The sequence below is a fragment of the Mercenaria mercenaria genome, chromosome 8 (genome assembly GCF_021730395.1).
Source record: "Mercenaria mercenaria strain notata chromosome 8, MADL_Memer_1, whole genome shotgun sequence".
NCBI classification, from domain to species: Eukaryota; Metazoa; Mollusca; class Bivalvia; order Venerida; family Veneridae; genus Mercenaria; species Mercenaria mercenaria.
The window spans coordinates 12,563,938-12,585,216 of record NC_069368.1 but is presented as its reverse complement, the minus strand read 5'-3'; the positions used below and the strand labels follow the sequence as shown (position 1 = coordinate 12,585,216).

Here is a 21,279-nt window from a genome sequence, read left to right as displayed (position 1 = left end):
CAAACATGTTACAAGCAAAGCAACAAGTAAAACATTAAGCTGACAAACATGTTACAAGCAAAACAACAAGTAAAGCCTTAAGTTGACAAATATGTTACAAGCAAAGCAATAAATAAAGCTGACAAACATGTTACAAGCAAAGCAACAAGTAAAGCCTATCAGAAAGTGTCGGTATTGTTAGTAATACAAGTACAACATTTAGCTGACAAAGATATTACAAGCAAAGCAACAAGTAAGGCCTTAAGCTGACAAACATGTTACAAGTAAAGCAACAAGTAAAGACGATGAAGCACTGCGCAAAGTATATAATAATATTACGAGGAACAGGGTCCTTGTGTCGTAGGTTCCACTTGACCAACAACTAGGCTGTTTCAAACGTAGTTCAGATATGTATAGTGGCAAATTTCTGCCATTTCGTTCTTGCGTGTCGGCACGTTTGAAGTTAATACTTCTCGTATTGGCGTACTAATTGGTCCTTTTGGCATGTTGGCGTGCTGATGCGTTTGAAGAGCGCAAACACACAAGAACGACAAATTAACGCGCAAGTACAACAAACACCTAATTTATCGTATCGGCTTGTTTGCTTGTTATTCTAGTGCGTTGGCTCCCTTTAAACGTACCAAGACGCCTGAACGCCAAACTTTTATCATTCTGGTGTTTTGGCTAGTTGGCGTGTTTAAAGAGCATGAACACACCAGAACAGCCGATAAACGCGCCAATACGACAGATAACGTATGTGTCGTATTAGCGCGCTAATACGTCGATCTTATGCGTTTGAATGGTGTCACATCAGCGTGCAGATGCTACATATAACGTATTTGTCGTATTGGCGCGCTAATATGTAGTTCTTACACGTTTGAAGGGTGTCAGCATGCCAAGTTAGCGCGCAGATACGACAAATAAGGTATTAGTGGTACTGGCGAGCTGACACGCCAGAACGAAATTGCAGAAATCTGCCACCACAGTTTACACTGTATGAGTAACTAAATCATTCTCCACAAGTGAGTGGTAGTACTAGACGTCTACCATGACCGAAAAATCTTCATACGCATTATCACCTGTACATGTCACACTATTATATATCAGTGACCTAAAGGCCCTGTGTCGCTCAGCTGACCTAGTTCTTACCCAGACAACTTAGTATCTAATTTGGCCTAGATTTCACATAGACAAACATTTTGAGCCGGTTTTATGTAAATGACGTAAAGTTTTTCAATAATTTAAGTTAGTGGCATATTTTTTGACCTAGGGTATCTCAATTTTACATTTGACCTAGATTTTATATAGAGAAACATTCTGACTAAAGTGTTGATGATCATGTTGAAAATCTGGCCTCTGAAGTATTAACAATGTTCTTTCTTTGATTTAACCAAATGACCTAATTATAATTATCAAATTTATAGTATGCTTAAAATTCCATCTTGTCCGTGAAGCAAGGATTTGAGGAAACACATTTTAAAGATACCCAGGGAAAGTGAACATGCTCTAAGCGTTAAGTGAACAGAAATAAGTGTAAATGTTTTGAACAAACCAATTACTTGTTAAAAATCAGACTGACCACCTATACATGTACATATATATATTTAGATATAAGAGACTTGTGAATGTTATAATAACGTTTGATGATGCAATGATTGGTAGACTACAATATAAGGAAGCAAATTGTATATTCCTACATGTAAACGTCTTTTTTAATTCAGTATACATTGTATGTGGAAAGTGAGGTAAATGCTGCTGTTGTTTAATCATAGCTAAGATCACGTGACCAAACCTTGATATTGTTTTCATATTTCGCATGAGGTTGTACTTACAGGGAGGATGATAATACGTGTGTGATAATGTATACACGATCGCTAATTGTTCTAGAATGAATAGACTAGCTATAGATTTGATATTCGTAAAATATGTTCATTGTATGATAACAATAAACCTATATGTTCTTGTCTAAACAAGATGTTAACAGGGTATACAGGATAAAAAAAAAACGGAGTACGTGAATATTATAACATTATTTCACTGGTAGTAGGTTCAGATTGGAATGTTCGTCTTGATGGTAACTGCAAAGGCAGTAAAAAGACTGTCAAAATATATACCCGAGAGCCAGATTATAGTATGCTTGTCTGTACATATAACCAATAATACAATCTTTTTGTTGAATGTCATTTTCCAGTAATAGACAAAAGTTCAGTAGACTAACAAAATGAAGCATTTTCTGGAACAGTTGTTTTTGAGTTGTATTGTTCGTGTCGGGGCCTCCGTGGCCGAGTGGTTAAGGTCGCTGACTTCAAATCACTTGCCCCTCATCGATGTGGGTTCGAGCCTCACTCGGGGCGTTGAATTCTTCATGTGAGGAAGCCATCCAGCTGGCTTACGGAAGGTCGGTGGTTCTACCCAGGTGCCCGCTCGTGATGAAATAATGCACGGAGGGGCACCTGGGGTCTTCCTCCACCATTAAAGCTGGAAAGTCGCAATATGACCTATCATGTGTCAGTGCGACGTTAAATCCCCCCCCCAAAAAAAATTGTTCGTGTCATAACACAGTAAGATTGATTGGTGTCTAGGTTATCATATCAACAGATGCCAATGGCCTCCATAATCATTTGACGACGTTCTGCACTGATAACTTCAAATTTCGGAAAACTTAAAAAATTCACACATCCGTACCAGTTTATTCAGCATGACTTACTGATGCTCTTTACCTCAAACCAATTTTCAGTGATATTACATCGATGTCTTTAACTGACACGTCCTGTCCTATTAAGCATCATCTGCATCTCTTCTGTGCTATATAAAGAATATCATTCATCATTTAATCATTAGTCACATTTGTTGAAGTAAACTATGGATCGATTTTTCAATGCAATCATCACAAGTTAACATATGTGATGATTTGAAAGAAAAAAAGTACAAAAGTCCAACACAGGAACAGCCATATTTAAAGAACGCAATTTGTGTATGTGCAACTGTATACGCGCACACAGAAACTGAGCACATCTACACAGTAACACAAACGAATGCATATTAATAACAACAACAAAAAAAAAAACCTACAGAAAAAAAATCATACATGAAAAGTAGGGCATCGCCTTGGAAAGGTCAATGGCAAAAACACCGCTGGGGAGTTTAAACTAATTAACTGGCGCCAATCTTCACTCTACTCTTTAAGCCCTACCATGTTGCTATATGACAATACAGTGTAAATGAAATTGCCCCCCCCCCCCCCCCCCCCCCCCCCCCCCCCCCCCCCGCCAGGTGGAAACAGTTATCAGAGAAACACATCGTAAAACACAAACAAACATGCTAATGTAAAGATATATAAATCAAAACCCATGGAACCATAGACATATATACTCCATGACTTTGAAGAAGCCATAGCACCATGGGAAAAGCGATTAAGGGCACGACGAAGCAGGACAGGGAATCCCACTGACGGACAAGACCGTAGATAGCCGATCGTCGCAGTACAAAACTTCTGAGGAAGACAACAAAACGTTGTTGAAACTGTCAAGATATAAATATATTTTAGTAGTGTCAAAAAGAACTTTATTCCAAAGGGAATCCCACCATCAATTGATTTATACATATAACATACTGATGCCAAATCAAACATCGTGGAAATGTTTAAGAAATGTAAACGTTACAACGGTTATATAAAAATTAACAGTGAAGATGCTTCAGAAGATAATAACATGGTCGAAGTTATGCGTTCCTTCCCCTCGAAAAGGCAAGAAATGCTGACCAATCTAACACGTTCTTTTTTATTTAATTAACACAAAACTTGGTCAGATGTCAGATATGAGAAGGATCTCATTTTTTAACCTGCCCGATTGATAACAGGCACCAGTTATGCGACCTTGAAGTAGCAGTAATTGCCGACTTTAAAAATATCAAATGACCATCTTTCACTAAAATATTTAATCTTCAGATAATTACTTCAAAAGGTATTAAGGACGCTCGCTACAGTTTCGTATTTTTTTTCTCAATAATAGATTTTGATGAAATGTTTTGTATTAAAAGATCATGTTATGATGTATTGAAAAACGAAATAAAAATACTAGGTCACCAGCTTTGTTTCAATTTAATTTGCCCCTATTTTAAACATTTTTTCAAAATTTCTGTAATCCTAAAATATCTTTCAGTAAAGTACAATAATCAGCATTTGATTATCTAAGCATTTTTTTAAAGGAAAACAATATATCCAGGCCCTTCCCCAGAAATTTTTTAAGGCGCTGGGGTAAAGTTTGTGTGGCGGGATAAGGGGTATCTATTTGAAACATGCTCAGAGAAATCAAAAGAACATGATTTTGTAAAGAAAGGAATACTTGTTCAGCAGACCCAAGGGTTCTTTTTGCATATTTTTGTCAGTTTTAGCCCCATGTGGTTCTGGAACGATCTGTGTATGAAAAGAATTGGAACCACTGTCTTACCCGTGCATGATCGTAAGAGGCGACTAATAGGGTCTTAACACTTGGTTTTGCAGTAACTCTGTGATTCCAGCGGGTATGCAAATTTTGATTCCATACCTCATGTTTTTATTTCGATGTAAATGAGATGTAGAACCAAAATTTGTAGTCCTGTTTGGCGCCATATAACCTATACTGTGTTGGTGCGCCGTAAACCCCAAATAAATAAATAAATGGTCAGTTTTAAGTTGGTACTTCTGCTATTTTAACGAGTTTCACATAATAGAATTTAATCAAACTCTGCACATACCTTTGGTTATGTCTACCTAATCTAAAACAAAAAGAAAATTGATAGGTCACCATATTAGATTTCGCTTAAATCAAATTACAACGAGGTGGGATGTGGCGGGCATTTATACAACGCTGGTTGGTACAAAATACTTTTTCAGTGTTTGAGCAAATGACTTAGAAATATATATATAAAATTATCAAACGGCAGATTTATTAATAAGCGGATTTTAAGGTGTTTCTGAAGCATTTTGATGGCATAGAACGATGAAAGTTTCCGCCTTTTTATTAACAAAACCTATAGTTTACCAATGTACGGTACGGGTACGGTACGGGATTAGAAACAGCCGTGACTCAATGCAGAGTTTGAGCGCTGGTATAAATAACAGAGTCCAGTATATGTCGGATTGAAGCAATTTGAACTAAAAGTACTTTAAATGTATATATTTTGTAACCATGGTGATACTTACCCTAACCTTTAGTCAGTATATTATACATTTTGTACATTAAATGCATGCGAACATACAATAATTTGCGAATTTTTGCCGTACGCGACATTAGATAATCACTTCCGGACATGCGCAGAAGACCGCACCAAGTCTGCAGTGAGCTACAGGCATACAGACACTAAATAGAAAAATGGCGCGAAAAAAAAATGGTAGGCGCATAATGGCGGATACAAATAGTTTTTTCGCTGTGTAGAGCTATTTTCCTTATTTTCTTTGCATTTTTTTTTGTAAAATCACATGACAGATCTATGCTTGACATGAAGATAGCATTTTGATCATGAAATAATACCATGACAAAATTTTTCATGGAAACTTAGATCATACACCACCAGTATAATTTGGGGTCTCATTTTTTAGCTGATTTTGCAGTTTGTGTGTTTGACTGAAATTATTTTTCTTGCATCAAACTTGACCCCAACTTTTCTTTTGATTTTTATTTAGCACTGACAATATTCTTCAAGAAAATGTAGTTTGCAGACATTTAAAATGGGTCCTGATGTGTGCTGCGGCCATTGGAAATAGGTCAATTTTATATAGAATAAAGAACAACAACTATTTAGTGTGTTATAACCTATAAGATGACATTGGTAAAAATTGAAATCTGGCCAGATGATGGTGGAAATGGGCTAGTTTGATTAGAATTTGATAGAAAATGACAAATTTATTGCAAATGAGGATAAAACCCCAAAATATCACCTTTTCACTGTTTTGTATGTATTTTTTTCAAAAACTGCATATTTATAGCCTACTGACTGCTAATGTCTGACCATCAGAGGTAAAAGTGAACATGATTGACAGTTTAAATGTGTAAATTGTATGCAGATCAGAGTAGAAAATGTCAAAACAGGGCAAAACAAGGCTGCATTTAGGGTAACTGCTTCAAAATTATGTCGCGACAGCTATTTTTGACAAAATCTGACGCTTTGTCTTGTGGTACTGAAAATGCCATAAAACCTTAGAAACTGTTGATATCAAGCTAAAACCTTGTATTTTTTCATGCTTTTAGGTTTCTTTTACATTTCAAATGAAACTGGCACAGTGTCAGAGAAAAAAGTTTTTCTTATATTGATTAGAAACACAACCAAATTGGCACGGTGTTGGGGTAAATATCGACCCGTCCGGAAAAACTGTAGCGAGTGCCTTTAAATCCCCATCAAATGTATTTAACTTTACTAAATATATAAAGTTTGCAAGTGGAGCTACACTCATAATTAAATGTTATGAAATGTTATGAAGTAACAGTTGATTGTTAAAAAACAGCCATGTTTTTCAGTGACAGTACACATTTATACCATGTTTATCTATTCATGTAAACAGTGTGTACTGTTTTAAACTTAATGCATAAAACTGTTTATTAAATAATCTTATTAATTCAATGTTTACAAAACTATATTAAATAATTGTTTATGTTTGTAAATATGAAATTTGGATCTAATATACCTTTAAGCTTATGTGTAGCCTAGCACATTCGTTTATCATTTGTATAAACCAAAGCTGGTGTGATATCAACTGGGTGAAAGATAAAGGTGCCTTTAGAAAAATCAAACACATTTAACCTTGGATGTAGGAGTTGTTGCCCGTTAAACAGCAAATTTTGCTGGTATAAAACTTGTTTGCACCCTAGAATCTCAAGCGGGAAACATTGATCAGCTATATAACTGTTTGCACGAAGAAATAAACCTTTATGAGATGCTAGACCTGTATATCTTGTATTCTGTAGCAATGTTTGTAATTTGGTAAACCCATTGAAATTGCAGATGTCAATACAAAAAGTAACGGCACTGTTGTTCTATATGGATAGCTAACTAGTAGACTGTTACTGGTGTGTTGAATAGAGCTTTTCCTGCAGTGAACGGCTGGGCTGACATCATCATCGAAACCTAACTAGTAAACTCAGTAGATCATAGGTTTGATCCCCAGATGGGATGCATCCCTTGGCTACGAATCCTTTTTTATACAGACATGTCACTCTAATTCTGTCTTTGAAACAAAAACTGGAGCTGTTATGTTTACATTTGCATTATGATAATGTGTCAGCTTGACCAAGTTGTAAAATCAGTATGCACTGTAACAAATGCTTTTGGCAACAACTAGTATATTGTCAAGCAATCGCTTACGAAGAAGACGCCTTCGCTAAATACAGCGCCGACGGACGTCTGCCCAGTTTTACAAGCCAAACGCGTACATTGTTTACTTTCTCTATTCCTTTTTCGTCCAATGTATTGTTTTACGTCTTTTATTGTCTGTGCATTAATAATTCATTGCGCTACTACAATGTTTTGTTTTGTGCAGGCAGGGGTCTTGGAATGTGTCTGTTTCTAATTGATATGTGTTCTCCTTTGTTTACGTATTTACGAAATATGACAAACAGGACTTGTTTACATCGTCTGGTGTTATGGCGACTTTGAAGTCAAAACCTAAGGTATTTGCTATGTTGTCTTCTGTAGGCCATGAATATTTAAAATTATCTTTGAAAGAAGGCAGTATTCGCTGGTATACCAGCCAAATCTCTGTAAATCTATACTTTTGTCTATAAAATCTTCTGGGCTAAAATAACCAGTATGTGCAGTCAATACATTTCACATGCAAGCTTTGCAAAGCAGACAACAAATTTTATAACTGGTTTTATCTTTTTTTTTAAATGCATCGAATGTCATTGTTGCTCAAGAATAACTGTTAGATTATTGTGAGTTAAACCAACATAATTACATTTTCATCGAAGAATAATGTAATACTGTGTTCTACAGAATGCGTAATAAGCGAGTCATGTGCTAAACAAGCAGCACATATATTCTATATTTATAATCACAGTAACGTGTTTTGTTTGGTCACATCTCAAGTGGAAATTGATATACTTTAAGTTTTCTCCTCTCTGTTCAAACTGTTTTCTCAATATCATCTTTGCTAAATACCACACAATTAGATTTTAGAAAAACTGTTGTGAGCATTCACAATGTACAGATATGGCATTTTTAGAAAAAATATTCCTACTATTGTAATACAATTTTTAAAAGGCGTCCCTGCAGTGGAGCATGTACAAAATTATAGTAAAGCCGGTCCCAGTTCCAACATGTGACTTATATACTCAATTCGCCCATTAAGGATATAATATTTCATCATTTTCTTTACACTCATTGCAGGCATTATCACATGTATTTGACATTTTGTCTGAAATCATTAGTCCTCCACCTCTGAGATTCATGTGGGGAAGTTGGCAGTTACTTGCGGAGAACAGGTTTGTACTGGTACAGAATCCAGGAACACTGGTTAGGTTAACTGTCCGCCGTTATATGACTGAAATACTGTTGAAAAACGGCGTTAAACCCAAATCAAACAAACAAACAAATTAGCTTGGTAAGCAGAACTGCCTTGACCCAAAGAAATGTTTGTTTTACGTCCTATCAGATTCTAGCATTTTCATTGACCCCCTATACTTCTGTGGAAGGTCGTCGTTTTAGGCTATTAATAAGTGGTCGATAAATCATATGAATTACAGGGCTTGTTAGTGACCCTCAATGAAAATATGTGGGGTCAGTATGATCATGTGGGGATTTTGATACGGCATCGCCCCCACTTCATTTATCATACTGACCCCACGTTAATCCATGGAGGATCACTAACAAACCCAGTAATTAATCTATCACATTGTAGCATACTATGTACATTATTACGGGGCCCTAATGGGCCCGCTCTATTCAAAATGCGTAGATAGTCTGCGCTACAAACTGAAGGAACCAGTCTAGAATTTTCAGAATTATCGAAATTTGATAATTAGACATTGGAAGGTCCGTTTTCTATAGTTTTCTATACTATCGTAGATTACAACGTAAAGTGTACGTGCATGATTACCACAATAATGGTTTGAGTGTTTTACAAAAATAATATTTGTAAGGATCATATCTAAAATACCTTGGGTAATTGTGACATTTTATGTTCTGAAAATGATCAACAGACAGACAAATTGTCATAAAATGATAAAACTCTTATACTTTACTAGTGTGGACTTTATCCATAGAGATGGCAGATAAATAGCGTCTTTGCCTTTAAGTATATATACAGACCATATATGTATATCGCAAATGGATTGCATGGTAAATATTCAATACTGGAAATAAATATTTCATTGTATACACCAATGTTAGAAATATGAGAAAACAAACAAAATCGTTCCAGAAATGTTAAGCAGTATTGGTTTTAAAGTATCAAAGGTATGACAAAAACTACAAAGTTACACAAATAGATTTACAGTTTAACAAAAGTATTGAACATCAACATCTATGTTTCCGTTGAAAACCACAGGTCACCCAACACGACATAAATGTTGCAGGCTCGGTTTTCTTCAGCGTAGTGGAAGTGCAAGCTACCGTCCACGCCCTCTAACCCCGGGTTGAACTGAACTAAACATTTATACGTGTTAACAAGTACAGAAATCAAATTAAGAGACAGCCACATGTGCATTCATACATAGTTTTTCAAAATGCTTTATAAGATGTTGATATTTTGTAATATGTTAGCATGCTACAGTATTGTACGTTAGGCATTCAAAGTATGCATTACAATGATAAGAAAAAGGCAAACAAAATCACAATTTGAATAATGTATAGACAACGACGGCATCAAAGTGGTCTGAAACATTTTCAGTGTTTGTTTTGAGACCTTTTAACGAATCAATAATATAAACGTTGCGGACAAATTAACAAATACCAACTTCAAATGGTGTTTTGAAAACTGCTTCAAAATAAAGTAAACTAGTATTATTTTATACTGACTAAAAACGTCATCTCTTATATAGGAGCCGCCCCATAAGAAAACCAACATAGTGCGTTTGCGACCAGCGTAGATCCAGACCAGCCTGCGCAAAGGGAAACCATTAGCGATTAGCATGGATCCTGACCAGATGCACAGATGAAAATAAAGTCAAACAGCAGCTGCATTAAAAATGATATTATGACGATTTATAAAACTTAAGCCATACACATAATTCTATTTTCCTTGCAATTTCAATAATATAGTCGTTGTCTTTGACGTCGTATTGCACGTATAATTTATTCAGTGGCTTACATGGCCTGTGTCAAAGCTCTCGTGTTTCATTTCCATTTCGTCTGACTGTACAGAGACGAAGTGAAAGGCTGATCATTTGCAGTTTGGATTCCGCTGTGTCAAATTGCGATAGTGAAATTAAAAAAAAAGAAAATAATGGAGAACGTGAAATTTCGTGCGTTGTCAATGTGTATCTTGATTTTCGTAGTTGTATGCAACTTTTTATTCTCAGATGGCATTAGATGGACAAAATACAACGTTGAATCCGGTTTTAACGGCTACAGGTGCATTCCCAGTTTAACGGTCTTCGAAACAAACACTGCCGACGCTTCTGCATGCGGTAAACTGTGTCACAGTGACAGCATGTGCTCAAGCTTCATCTACCAACAAGACGACCTCAAGTGCATTGGATGCATGGTAGATCTTTTCGGTCAACGGTTGAGTAACCCTGTCGTTCAGCTTCCAGGGTCAACTTATTACAGAAGTCATAGTAAGTACATTTTTTTTTTGACGTTTCATTTACAAGTGAAATGTACATAAGAAAAACATGATTGGCACAAAAAAGTCAGAACTGTACTACCTTTACCTAGTACGGTGTTCTGTAAGGACATTCATTATTTCATTTCTTCACCCGAAAAAAATGATAAAGGAAGACAATGGTATATAATGTGTCACGAAGACAGAGTAATAATTCAAGAATGCTGTAATAAAACACGAAGACACAGTAATAATACATGAAGAAAAAATGGTGAAAGTCTGAAAATAAAGACCGTTTGCACAAAGAATTTTAAAGTCATTGAATAAGTGTAGAACTAAGATAAGAGCTTTTAAATGCTCGAAACATGTTTTCGAGCCAGATTTCATCGCAAGAAGTGAAGTACGTGTTTATATTCCAATTTTGTTCGAATCGCTAAATTATAAATACTCTCATTTTTATCTACTTTTCATCAGTAGCAAAAGGTATGATTGTAGAATGTTTACTTTTTTCATTTCAGGAGTTGATTGCAAAGACATATTGGAGAACAATCGTGCTGCAGCAAGTGGTATATATGAAATAAAACCGTGGAAAAGCAAATCAAAAATCAAAGTTCTGTGTGATATGGAAACGAATGGCGGGGGATGGACGGTTAGTTTATTTATTTTTTGTCACGTTGAAAGTACAGTTTATCGTCTAATCACTTGTTCCTTACCACTGTGGGTTCGAGACTTCGCCTAGTGTGTACATGTATATAGTTCATGTGAGGACTTATGGAAGATAATTTGTTGTACCCAGGTTCCCGTCCATTCCGGAAGGAATGTTCGAAAGGGCACCTCGGGTGTTCCTCCACCAAAAATAGTTGGAAAGTTGCCATACGACAAATGGTTGTGTCCGTGTAACGTTAAATCCAATGAAAACAAAAACAATTATACATACACGTATGGTGATATTTGAAATTTCTACGACCAATCACTTCCGTCATTAATTACTTTAATGTAATAAGCAAGCCTGCGTTCGACAGAAACACTAGCACTAGACATTGAAATGTAAGTGGGAACGTGTCTTTCTCTGGTCATATCTATTGCTCTTATATCAATTTATTCTTATTATTCAGGTGTTCCATAACCGTTTTAACGGCACAGTCGACTTTTATCGAAATTTCACTGACTATGAAAATGGATTTGGTGACACAGCTGGGGAATTTTGGCTTGGTAGGTATATTTGAGATGAATGGCATTACATGTGTAAACTTTTTGTTTTCTGATTGGGATGTAATGATGCGGAACTGCACAACATTTTTCATCTGATTAGGCTGCATACCATTTAAGCTTTAAATCTATGATAACAGTATATTCAGATATTTGTTTTATTGGCAGTAAGCTCTGACAACTTGAACAAATAACGGGGTACTACTGGTAAATAGATCAGTAACAAGGAAATGTATGCGAGTTCTTAAAGTCATTTCTTGGAATTGAAAATACTTTGTGTTACATGTACATTTGTTATTGATGAGAAAGGTTATATAACAAACCACGGAAATAGAAAAAAAATATTGCTTATGAAAACACTAGATATATCGGAATCAATTCACCTGAACAATTCTATTGTAGCTTTTGATTTATTTCAGGCTTTAAATACATTGAAGAGATGGCCAAGACAGGTCGATCCGAGCTCATGCTACAGGTCACGGCAAAAAATGGGAGTACAGGACATGAGATTGCTGATGGTTTCACAATGATACATGGAAACGAATATAGCGTGTATTTCGAGGAACACTTCTACAATCATGAGAAACACGGTAAAACCAAACAAAACTACAGAATATTAGAAAAGCACATGCATGTTGTTGTTACATTTGAATAAAACTGTCAATCTCTAAACAACATACTAGTAGTTGAAAATGTTGTAGAGAAGTCTTTGCTTTACAATAACTCTATCTAACAGGGAGAAAAGTTAAAAAATATAAAATGGTTATTGTAATAGCAGCTCGGTCTGAGATGCTATGTTTGGCTTTAGAGGATTTTGCCAGGTCTGATCCAGCCTGGCAAAATCCACGAGAGCCGAATACAACATACCAGATCTAGCTACTGTTATAATGACCTTTTTATTATACACCTCCATGTATATGTTCACCTCCTTTTGGCAGGTGAACATCCAACGAAATCTTCATAATATTGGGTGGAATTTTTTGTGAACGCTCTTTATAGAACTGTATCAGGTCATGGATATTAATTGATGAAATAGTCCGGCAATATGCAATACAAGTTTTTCAGTACAATACGGAATTTGTTTTCCTACTGTTCGTATTTCCTTTTGAAATACAAGACCTATTTTAACAGAATTTGAATAAGTTTATGATAAATATAGTTACACAGTTTTTCGTTTACAATTTATGGACTTAGCCAGTTAATTTCATATAGGGCGAGTGCGATTTTTTTCTTATACACTTCGCTCAAGTGTTTTATCACTGACCAAGTTTGTAGGTTACATGAACATTTGAAGTTGGGCGAAGTGTTGTGAAAATTATTGAAACTGTGTGACAGACGCTTTGTGTATGGGAAAGCAAAATTACAGCTGCGGAAAACACGTACATATTTCTCAAAACAAGACAATTACTTATAAATATACAGTGTATATATACAATAAAACCAACGCCATCATTTAAATTCACCACTAGCAATACTTTTATTTTACATTTTATTGTATCGCAAAAGTAATGTTAAACATTTCAATTTCTTTTCAACGCAGTGAATACAAATAATCTTTTATTTAAATTATATTATAACTATAATCTGATTTTGGCATCGTAATTTTGTAACAATGAATACTTACATATTTTTTTTGAAGGATTGCCATACGAACATGAATGCCTTCCGAAAATAGCTAATGAACCATTCACAACGATGGACAGAGACATGTTTGAGTTTGAAGATAACTGTGCCGAAGAGATGCACAGCGCATGGTGGTACTTAAACTGTGTGTATGTAATATGCGATCTTCATGGTAAATACGGCAAAAACGGACCGGCTGGATACTACCATCGTGGAATCACAGGGTTAGAACCACTGAAGGCATCCAGAATGATGTTTAGACGAAAATGAGTCAACGGTTAAAAAAGATGATATAGCTGAAACAAAATTTTAGCGTGACACTTTATATTGTTTTGTTTTATTTTATTTCATTTCATTTTCATTTGATTACGCTGCTCTGCTTGGCAATGTATGTTTCCAGCCGTAAGTCTTGCGAATTTTGAATTGTGACACCTGTAACAGTTTTTTTTTATGTAATTCAAATATAAAATTTGATTATAAATTCAGGCCCGGATCTTAGTTTTAGATAAGTCTTGGGAGTGTTGTATTACATAATCTGAATTTAGAAAATTGGAGTTTTGATAAACATGCAAACATAATACACGAAGGCACGCGGTGTACTTAAAGAAGATGTTCAAGCTGAAACAAAATCTTAGCGTGACACTTTATATTGTTTTGTTTTATTTTATTTCATTTCATTATAATTTCATTTGATTACGCTGCTCTACATGGAAAGGTATGTTTCCAGCCGTAGGTCCTGCGAATTTTGAATTGTGACACCTGTAACATTTATTTTTATATAATTCAAATATAAAATTTGATTAAATTCAGGCCCGGATCTTAGTTTTAGATAAGTCTTGGTAGTGGGGAGTGTTGTATTACATAATCTGAATTTAGAAAATTGGAGTATTGATAAACATGCAAACATAATACACAAAGGCACGCAGTGTACTTCATAATTAATTGTGTACTGACATAAAACTATTCCAGGTCTTCAACTGTCGGTAGATATATTTTCAAATAATTATCCAGAAATATAAAGTTTTAAGCTGCTAAAATGTTTCGGGAGAAGAAAATACAAATATGATTACTTGCCAGTTTAATAATATAATGTACAATTTGCAGAATACCGAAGAAAATGATGTAATCTCCGAACCATTTTACAAAAATGGTATTTACTAATATTTGATGACACAGCTTCGGTTTGGACTTCTTATTTGTTTTCTTCTAAATGTGTTGGCACTTTGAAATAGATTGGTAGTGTAACTTAGAACTTAGAAATCCTTGGAAATAATATGGCTTGTTGGTCATTCTCCTCTATACAGTTTCTTTATGTTTTGCCTATTTTCACATTTATCCATATGGAAAGAATGAATGTCGCATTCATTTCACACATAGTTATGTTATTTTTTCTAACCTGGAATATTCTTATATTTTCGAACTATATGTGAAATATAAGGACAACAATCTCACTATTGCTGCGGTGGATTGTCTTGCAAAAAAAAAAACGATTCTTGCAGTTTTTCATTTATTTGAAACACAATTAACTCATATCTAACTACTCAAATAATTTAGTATGCATTCTGTATACTTATATGCCTGTCTAAACCCAGACTTTAATGGATCAATGATAAAACATTATAATAACACGTATTTTTTGGGGAAAAAAGAAGGTAAAATGATGATCTTTATTCACTCTTATATTTGTTCTAAGTTGTGTAAAATCCCATAAAGTGACTGGTTCACATTTTTTTCGGGCGATTGTTTTCCCTCTCAAAATTGTTAAAACTCGGGTGCAACGAAAGCGACAGTAGTTCAAACTTACCTAGCTAGATACCCTAACAAATAACTAAAATATTTTGCAGATGTGAGTTATCCGTTGCAACGTTTATGAAAAAATGTAAAAAAGGAACATTCTTCTTACCTTTAACCAATATTTTTACACTTATTTACATTCACTTTATCATTATTCATTGTCGTACACATTCCATTCCAAACTTGATGGAAACGAACATGTAAAAAATTTAACCCCAACTGTCGGCAAGTAGATATAAACACATAATTATGTGTGCAGTTACGGTTTAAATCCATGTCAAATCATTCTTAAATCATTCGTATACTATGTGTACGTGTACTAAGAATAAAAGTGTCAAACATTTGTTTGTTTGTTGTTTTATTTTAGTTTATACTAATTTATTTTATCTCGATAAGCTTCAAGCTTATTTGAACCCCTCTCGAGTCTGTTTCCTGGAAAATCCAGTACTGGGATATATGAGAAGGCGTTGTCATTACCCTAGAGGGGTTCGAACGGCTGACACATTAACTACTAGATCACCGCTTCCCCTGTTTGTTGTTTTGGTTAAGCGACGTTTTTCAACATTAGTTCAGTTATGTAACGCGGTCAGGTAACATAACCACTGTTTCTAGATTCCGTACCAGAATTTACCTATTCTCCGCCTATAACTGCCAACTTCTCTACATGAATCAGAGATGGAGGATGTATGATTCCAGAAACAATGTATTTTAGGGAACATACACCTTACCCAGTGATCAAACACAAACACGCGATCCATAGATACTTAGTATGCATGCTCCTTAATGAGCTAAGCTTCCGGGAAGTGTCATAATTTGGTTGAATATACAACCAAAACTGATTTCCGCGTATGAAATTAGGTAAAAAATCCCCTATTAATTAAATTAAGTGCAGACATGTGTTGTATGGAACTCCCTAGCTGTCTTCTGATGTTGATATAGCACTTTAAGAGCCTCTTCCTTTAGGCACAGTCCTTATACATGTATACGTTACGATGCGCTAAACACTGTTTATTAGGTGCTTTAATCAGTATGTGCTGTATATTAAACTTTATACGATACATTCAGATGTACATTCCAGGTGTCGTTTAATCCATCTAAGAGCGAGATCATCAGAATCACTCGAAAACGGAAACCTATACAGGTCACATACAACATTCATGGCCACAGGCGTTGAGGAACACGGGAAGCACCTCGGTGTTAACCTAAGTGACAACCTAAGCTGGAGTCACCATGTCGACATAACTTGCAAGAAGGCTAGCTGTAGTCTCAGTTTTCTACGACGTAACCTGTCAAGATGTCCAAGGACCCGAACAAAAGTAGAAATACTCAACAGATTGAAGTAGTTCAACGCCGGGCAGCAAGGTTTGTCGTGAAGAACTACAAGATCACCAGCAGCGCTTGTATGATGAGTTCGGACCTCGAATGGCAATTCTTCATACAGGAGGTCCGATGCCCGAACAGTTTTGATGTACCGTATCAATAAAAACCTCGCAAAAATTCCACTACATGGTTACCTTCTGTAGAACTGATGTTTACCGCTATTTTGTCTTCCCAGATGGCATTTACACTTTGGAACCAACCCCAGAACACGTAGCCACTGTTCAGACCCTGGACCTCTTCAGGGCCGTCGAGCTTACACTAGATGCATATGATGAGGCTTTTATCCCTTTTATCACTACACTGTTTCGATCAGCTCATAATGTCTTTGTAAATACACTCTGCGACGATGCTACTGAGTAGGTCCTGCGGGTTATTCAGAAGAAGAAACTAAACCCTTATTAAGTATTTCAATCAAATTTAAGAGCCGATTGAGGAGAACTTTGCGCAGAATGTTATGTTTTGCTATAAGATTGCGACTTTCATTTTTGTTTCGAATTGACGTTACGCTGTGAAACATCAGTTCCGCGAGACGTCGCTTTTTGAATAGAATGGAGCCATTATACCTATAACACAAATTAAAACTCATTTAGTCTGTATTTAGTCTGTATCCGTGAAGGTATATACAGAGACGTTACCCAGATCGTTAATAGAAATAAAAGAGTCATTTTATAAAACAGGAATATATGACAATCGCTCCATAGAACAGCCAGTTACAAGAAATGTGTCTTAGAAATACTGGCGCAAACTGCACACGTAACATAGCAATAGATGTTTATTTTATACTAGAAGGCACACGTGTTTAGCATTGTAATTTATAAATAATTCAGAAAAACTTATTCTACAGAAACATTTTAACTAGATAATCTTCTGTCCATTTTTTGATATTCTGCATACATGTACTACATATGGCACACCTATATTTTGGTCAAAAGTGCAGTCTCACTTATCATTTTCGTGTCTTTGTGAAGGCATGTACCAGTACATTTACTGTAGCCACGATACAAGTCATTGCATTTAGTTTCTGCCTGGCTGAAAATACTTTTTTGTGTTGGGTTTATTAACGCCATTTTCAACAGTATTTCAGTTAAGTATAGGTGGGCAATTAACGCAACCAGTGTTCCTGGACTCTGAACCACTACAAACCTGTTCTCCGCAAGTAACTGCCAACTTCCCCAGATGAATCAGAGAAGGAGGACGAATGATTTCAAACACAATGTCTTTATCAAATTGTCACGGAGAACATTAGCCACGCCCGAAGACTGAACATTCGACCCATCGATCCGTACATCTGCGCCCGATCTATTGAGCTAAGCGGGTGGCCTAGCTGAAAATAAACTAATTGTCTACAAAGAATCATATAATTGACATCTTGTAAACAAAACTTTTATTAGGTATAGAGCTTATGATCAGTATCAGTATATCACCCTCTTGTCGTTACTTCAGGTCAAGGTTAACGACATTTGTTTCAGTTTGTTGTGTTTAATGCTGCTTTTATACATTATTCAGTAAATATGGTGCAAAGTTGAAATAACTGGTATTTTTTGTATCTTTACTAGTATATAAATCTGGTTTCCGCAAATAAGTGACAACTTCCCCACATTAATCAATGTATGAAAACCAGTGACTTAAGATGTGATTTTCGGCGATATATGACATTTTTGTGTCGATTCGCCGTAAAACCCAACTCATATAGATGTGATTCGTTTTTTCAGACGGTGACTCGAACCTGGATTGCTTTCTTTGTAGTGCTGCTAATCACTGCACCACCGCCTCCCTGTCCTATAAGCTTTGCCATGGATGAGATGGAAACGATACGAATATTTGTTTTTATTATGCAACTTCAGTACAACGTTCTGAACTTCCTTGCATAACTAAAATACACATAATTGGTAACCAAGGTAAACAGGTACGTACCTGTACAGTACATGGTTAAGATATAAATTTACAACAATTTCATTCAGTAACAGAACATAGCCATCATGCAATCTGAACACATAACAGAAACATGGTACATGATTGTTGACACTGGGAAGCTATTGTGTACTCTACACAACTGAAATGCGTTCATTGAAATTGTTTCTAAAATACGGAGAAATAAATGATCTTTAAAAGCATTGGCAGCAGGTTATTTAAAACATCCAAAATTAACTGCTTTTTTCGCATATAAAGAAGATTAAAAGCAATGAAAAGAGAGAACCAACACCACTTTTTAATTAGAAACATAATAGAGAATGAAATCTTATCCGGATCCACTTGATAAAAGGATGGCTTGGCGGTAAAGTTCAAATGGGTATATCTGGTATGTTACACTCGTTCCGGTAATAAAACGTGAATTCTACGGAAATGCAAGCTGAAGCAATGTGATGTTTTTGTTAATTACTTTTCAACCTCTATAAGGTCTATAAATCGTATTATAGAGCTGCATATAACAAGCTTAACGAGGGAATCACATTTAAATGTCGATGTTTATTGCAGAAATAAAAGCTAATGCATGTAATCCTAGAATAAAGTACAAGAGTATAACACAATGTCTCTTTGATCTTTTCCTACCGTATTCAATAAATGCTTTACAGCAATACAAAAGGATGTTAAGGAAACAATTGTTTATTCCGAGTACGATTGTTCAACAATTACACGTAAATAAATGGTGAAAAAAGTTCTTAATCTGTATTTTAGTGCGATGTTATAATTAATATTAAACAGTATTATATTCTTGACAGGTATATATTTTGAACCGCATATGCTGTAGGCATTGTAAATAGAAATGCAAGCTTCAAGTAGCTATTCTTTGTTTTAGACAATGCATCAAAGTTCACAGTCTGAAAAATAAGGATCTTTTTCTGAAAACAAAAGTTTTCTGAGACGATAGTATTTGAGAAACATTATGAGAACTTTAATTAAATGTCACTGCAAAAGACAAAAGGTAAGGTTAGATTTCCCGGAAGCACACAGTATACTAGACACAGCCAATGTGACTAGGTACCTTACAGTTCATGCAAATAATACACGTATGAAATCAAGGCATGAAAAATGCACTTTTACCAAGGATAGAACTTGCGACCTCCGGAACGCAAAGCCGACATTCTACTACAAAGAATACAGTCGATTACATTTCACCTTCAATATTCAAAACAGAAAAGTCATATTTATTAGAGCATCTGTTGTGCGTACTAAAAGTCTGTAAACAAGTTTGCAATACTTTCAAGAATTATTCTTAACTCCATGTTAACCATATGGTTATAGTGGCAATATTTCTGCTGGCTGATAGTGCTATAATATTCATAACTTTTTTCATTGTTTTAAGAATATATTCGTCAAAAAGAGACAAAAATCAGGAAGTTGGCGGAGACTCTTAGTCTCCTTTTGATGAAATAAATTTATTAAAATTACCTATTATTGATACTTACACAAAAATATATGTAAATATATGTAAAACAGTGAGTTTTATACCAAAGTTATGATTTCAGTATTACAAATCTAACATTGGTTAATGGTTGAGAAATCATCCATCATATTTATGATATTTTCTTCTTCGAGACCAAGAGCTAAAGCTAATTTGCTTGTATGAACATTTGGCTTTTTATATCTATCTGTCTGTCTAGACAACTAATCCACACTTGGTTTATAACACGTTTATAGTGAAAATTGCACGAGTTAGATCAATTCCTTACAAGCAAGTTCAACTAAAATGTAAGAATGTTTCCCTAGAAAGTAGGAGATATTATTATGTCATATGTCTAGTGCATTCCTATCTCGATTTCTTTTCTCTGTATTATCTGTAAATTCTTTCGGAATTCTCTCTCAAATTCAGAGGTTTTGGTATGGAAAAAGTTTACTCCAATACAATTTCGTTTCTTGCTTTCTTTCTATATATTTGACAAAATCTGTATTTCTCGTTGTTTATTTCGTTTTATCTGCCGAACTTTATATCATTTTGCTTGTTTATAATTTGACGTTCTCTTTATTCAGTTGCATTTTACCTTTAATTATACTTTCAGTGTGCAGCGCAAAATACTATTTTCGGAACAGTCCACGTTCAGGTAAGAATCGAAAATTACAAGAAAAATGTATTAGGAAATAATTTCGTGCTGTTGATTATTTAGATATGACAATATTTAATAGAAGCATCATATATCGATAAGAAATGAAAAATAGGAATTGACTTATCAACTTATTATTAGAACAATAGAAAGCAGAAAGTCTGTCAAACCAGAACAATTGCAAGTAAAACTGTACACTTAATCTTATCAGTTATATATTCTTGTCCGAGTTCTGCTCAACTTGCATTTCCAATGCCGTTAAATCAAACCGAGCCTGCAACGTTTTCATTTCTGTCGTGTTGAACGACCTGTATAGTTTCCACTTTTCTATTCTTCTTTTCTATAATTGATAGATGGTATCAGTCATCAGCACAACTAACGTAGGAACTTAATGTCGTAATTCAAGTAACTGCAAGAGGGGATTAGTTAAAGAGCAGTGTGATTAGCAATTCTACTGAGCATACTTCAAAAAAGTATTAATTTACACTTGTGTTTTACTTATTCTAATGCATAAGG

General features: G+C 35.1%; 2 protein-coding genes across 2 annotated transcripts in view; one reads left to right on the top strand and one right to left on the bottom strand.

Moving 5' to 3' along the window:
- The window catches only part of LOC123523039 (uncharacterized), a 331,093-nt gene that overhangs the window by 90,509 nt on the left and 219,305 nt on the right, over positions 1 to 21,279 (bottom strand). The gene's annotated exons all lie outside the window — the stretch shown is intronic.
- LOC123565861 (microfibril-associated glycoprotein 4-like) lies at positions 10,028 to 15,678 on the top strand. Its single transcript, XM_045359635.2, has 5 exons — positions 10,028 to 10,730; positions 11,236 to 11,366; positions 11,833 to 11,929; positions 12,346 to 12,516; positions 13,566 to 15,678. The coding sequence occupies exons 1-5, from the start codon at positions 10,397 to 10,399 to the stop codon at positions 13,817 to 13,819; spliced, it is 987 nt and encodes a 328-aa protein (XP_045215570.2). The 5' UTR covers positions 10,028 to 10,396; the 3' UTR covers positions 13,820 to 15,678.

Excerpts from the sequence above, each read along its gene's own strand:
- LOC123565861 (XM_045359635.2), top strand. The coding sequence starts at position 10,397 with ATGGAGAACGTGAAATTTCGTGCGTTGTCAATGTGTATCTTGATTTTC. Across the intron at positions 11,367-11,832 it reads CGAATGGCGGGGGATGGACG|GTGTTCCATAACCGTTTTAA; the intron begins GTTAGTTTATTT and ends CTTATTATTCAG. Across the intron at positions 11,930-12,345 it reads AGCTGGGGAATTTTGGCTTG|GCTTTAAATACATTGAAGAG; the intron begins GTAGGTATATTT and ends GATTTATTTCAG.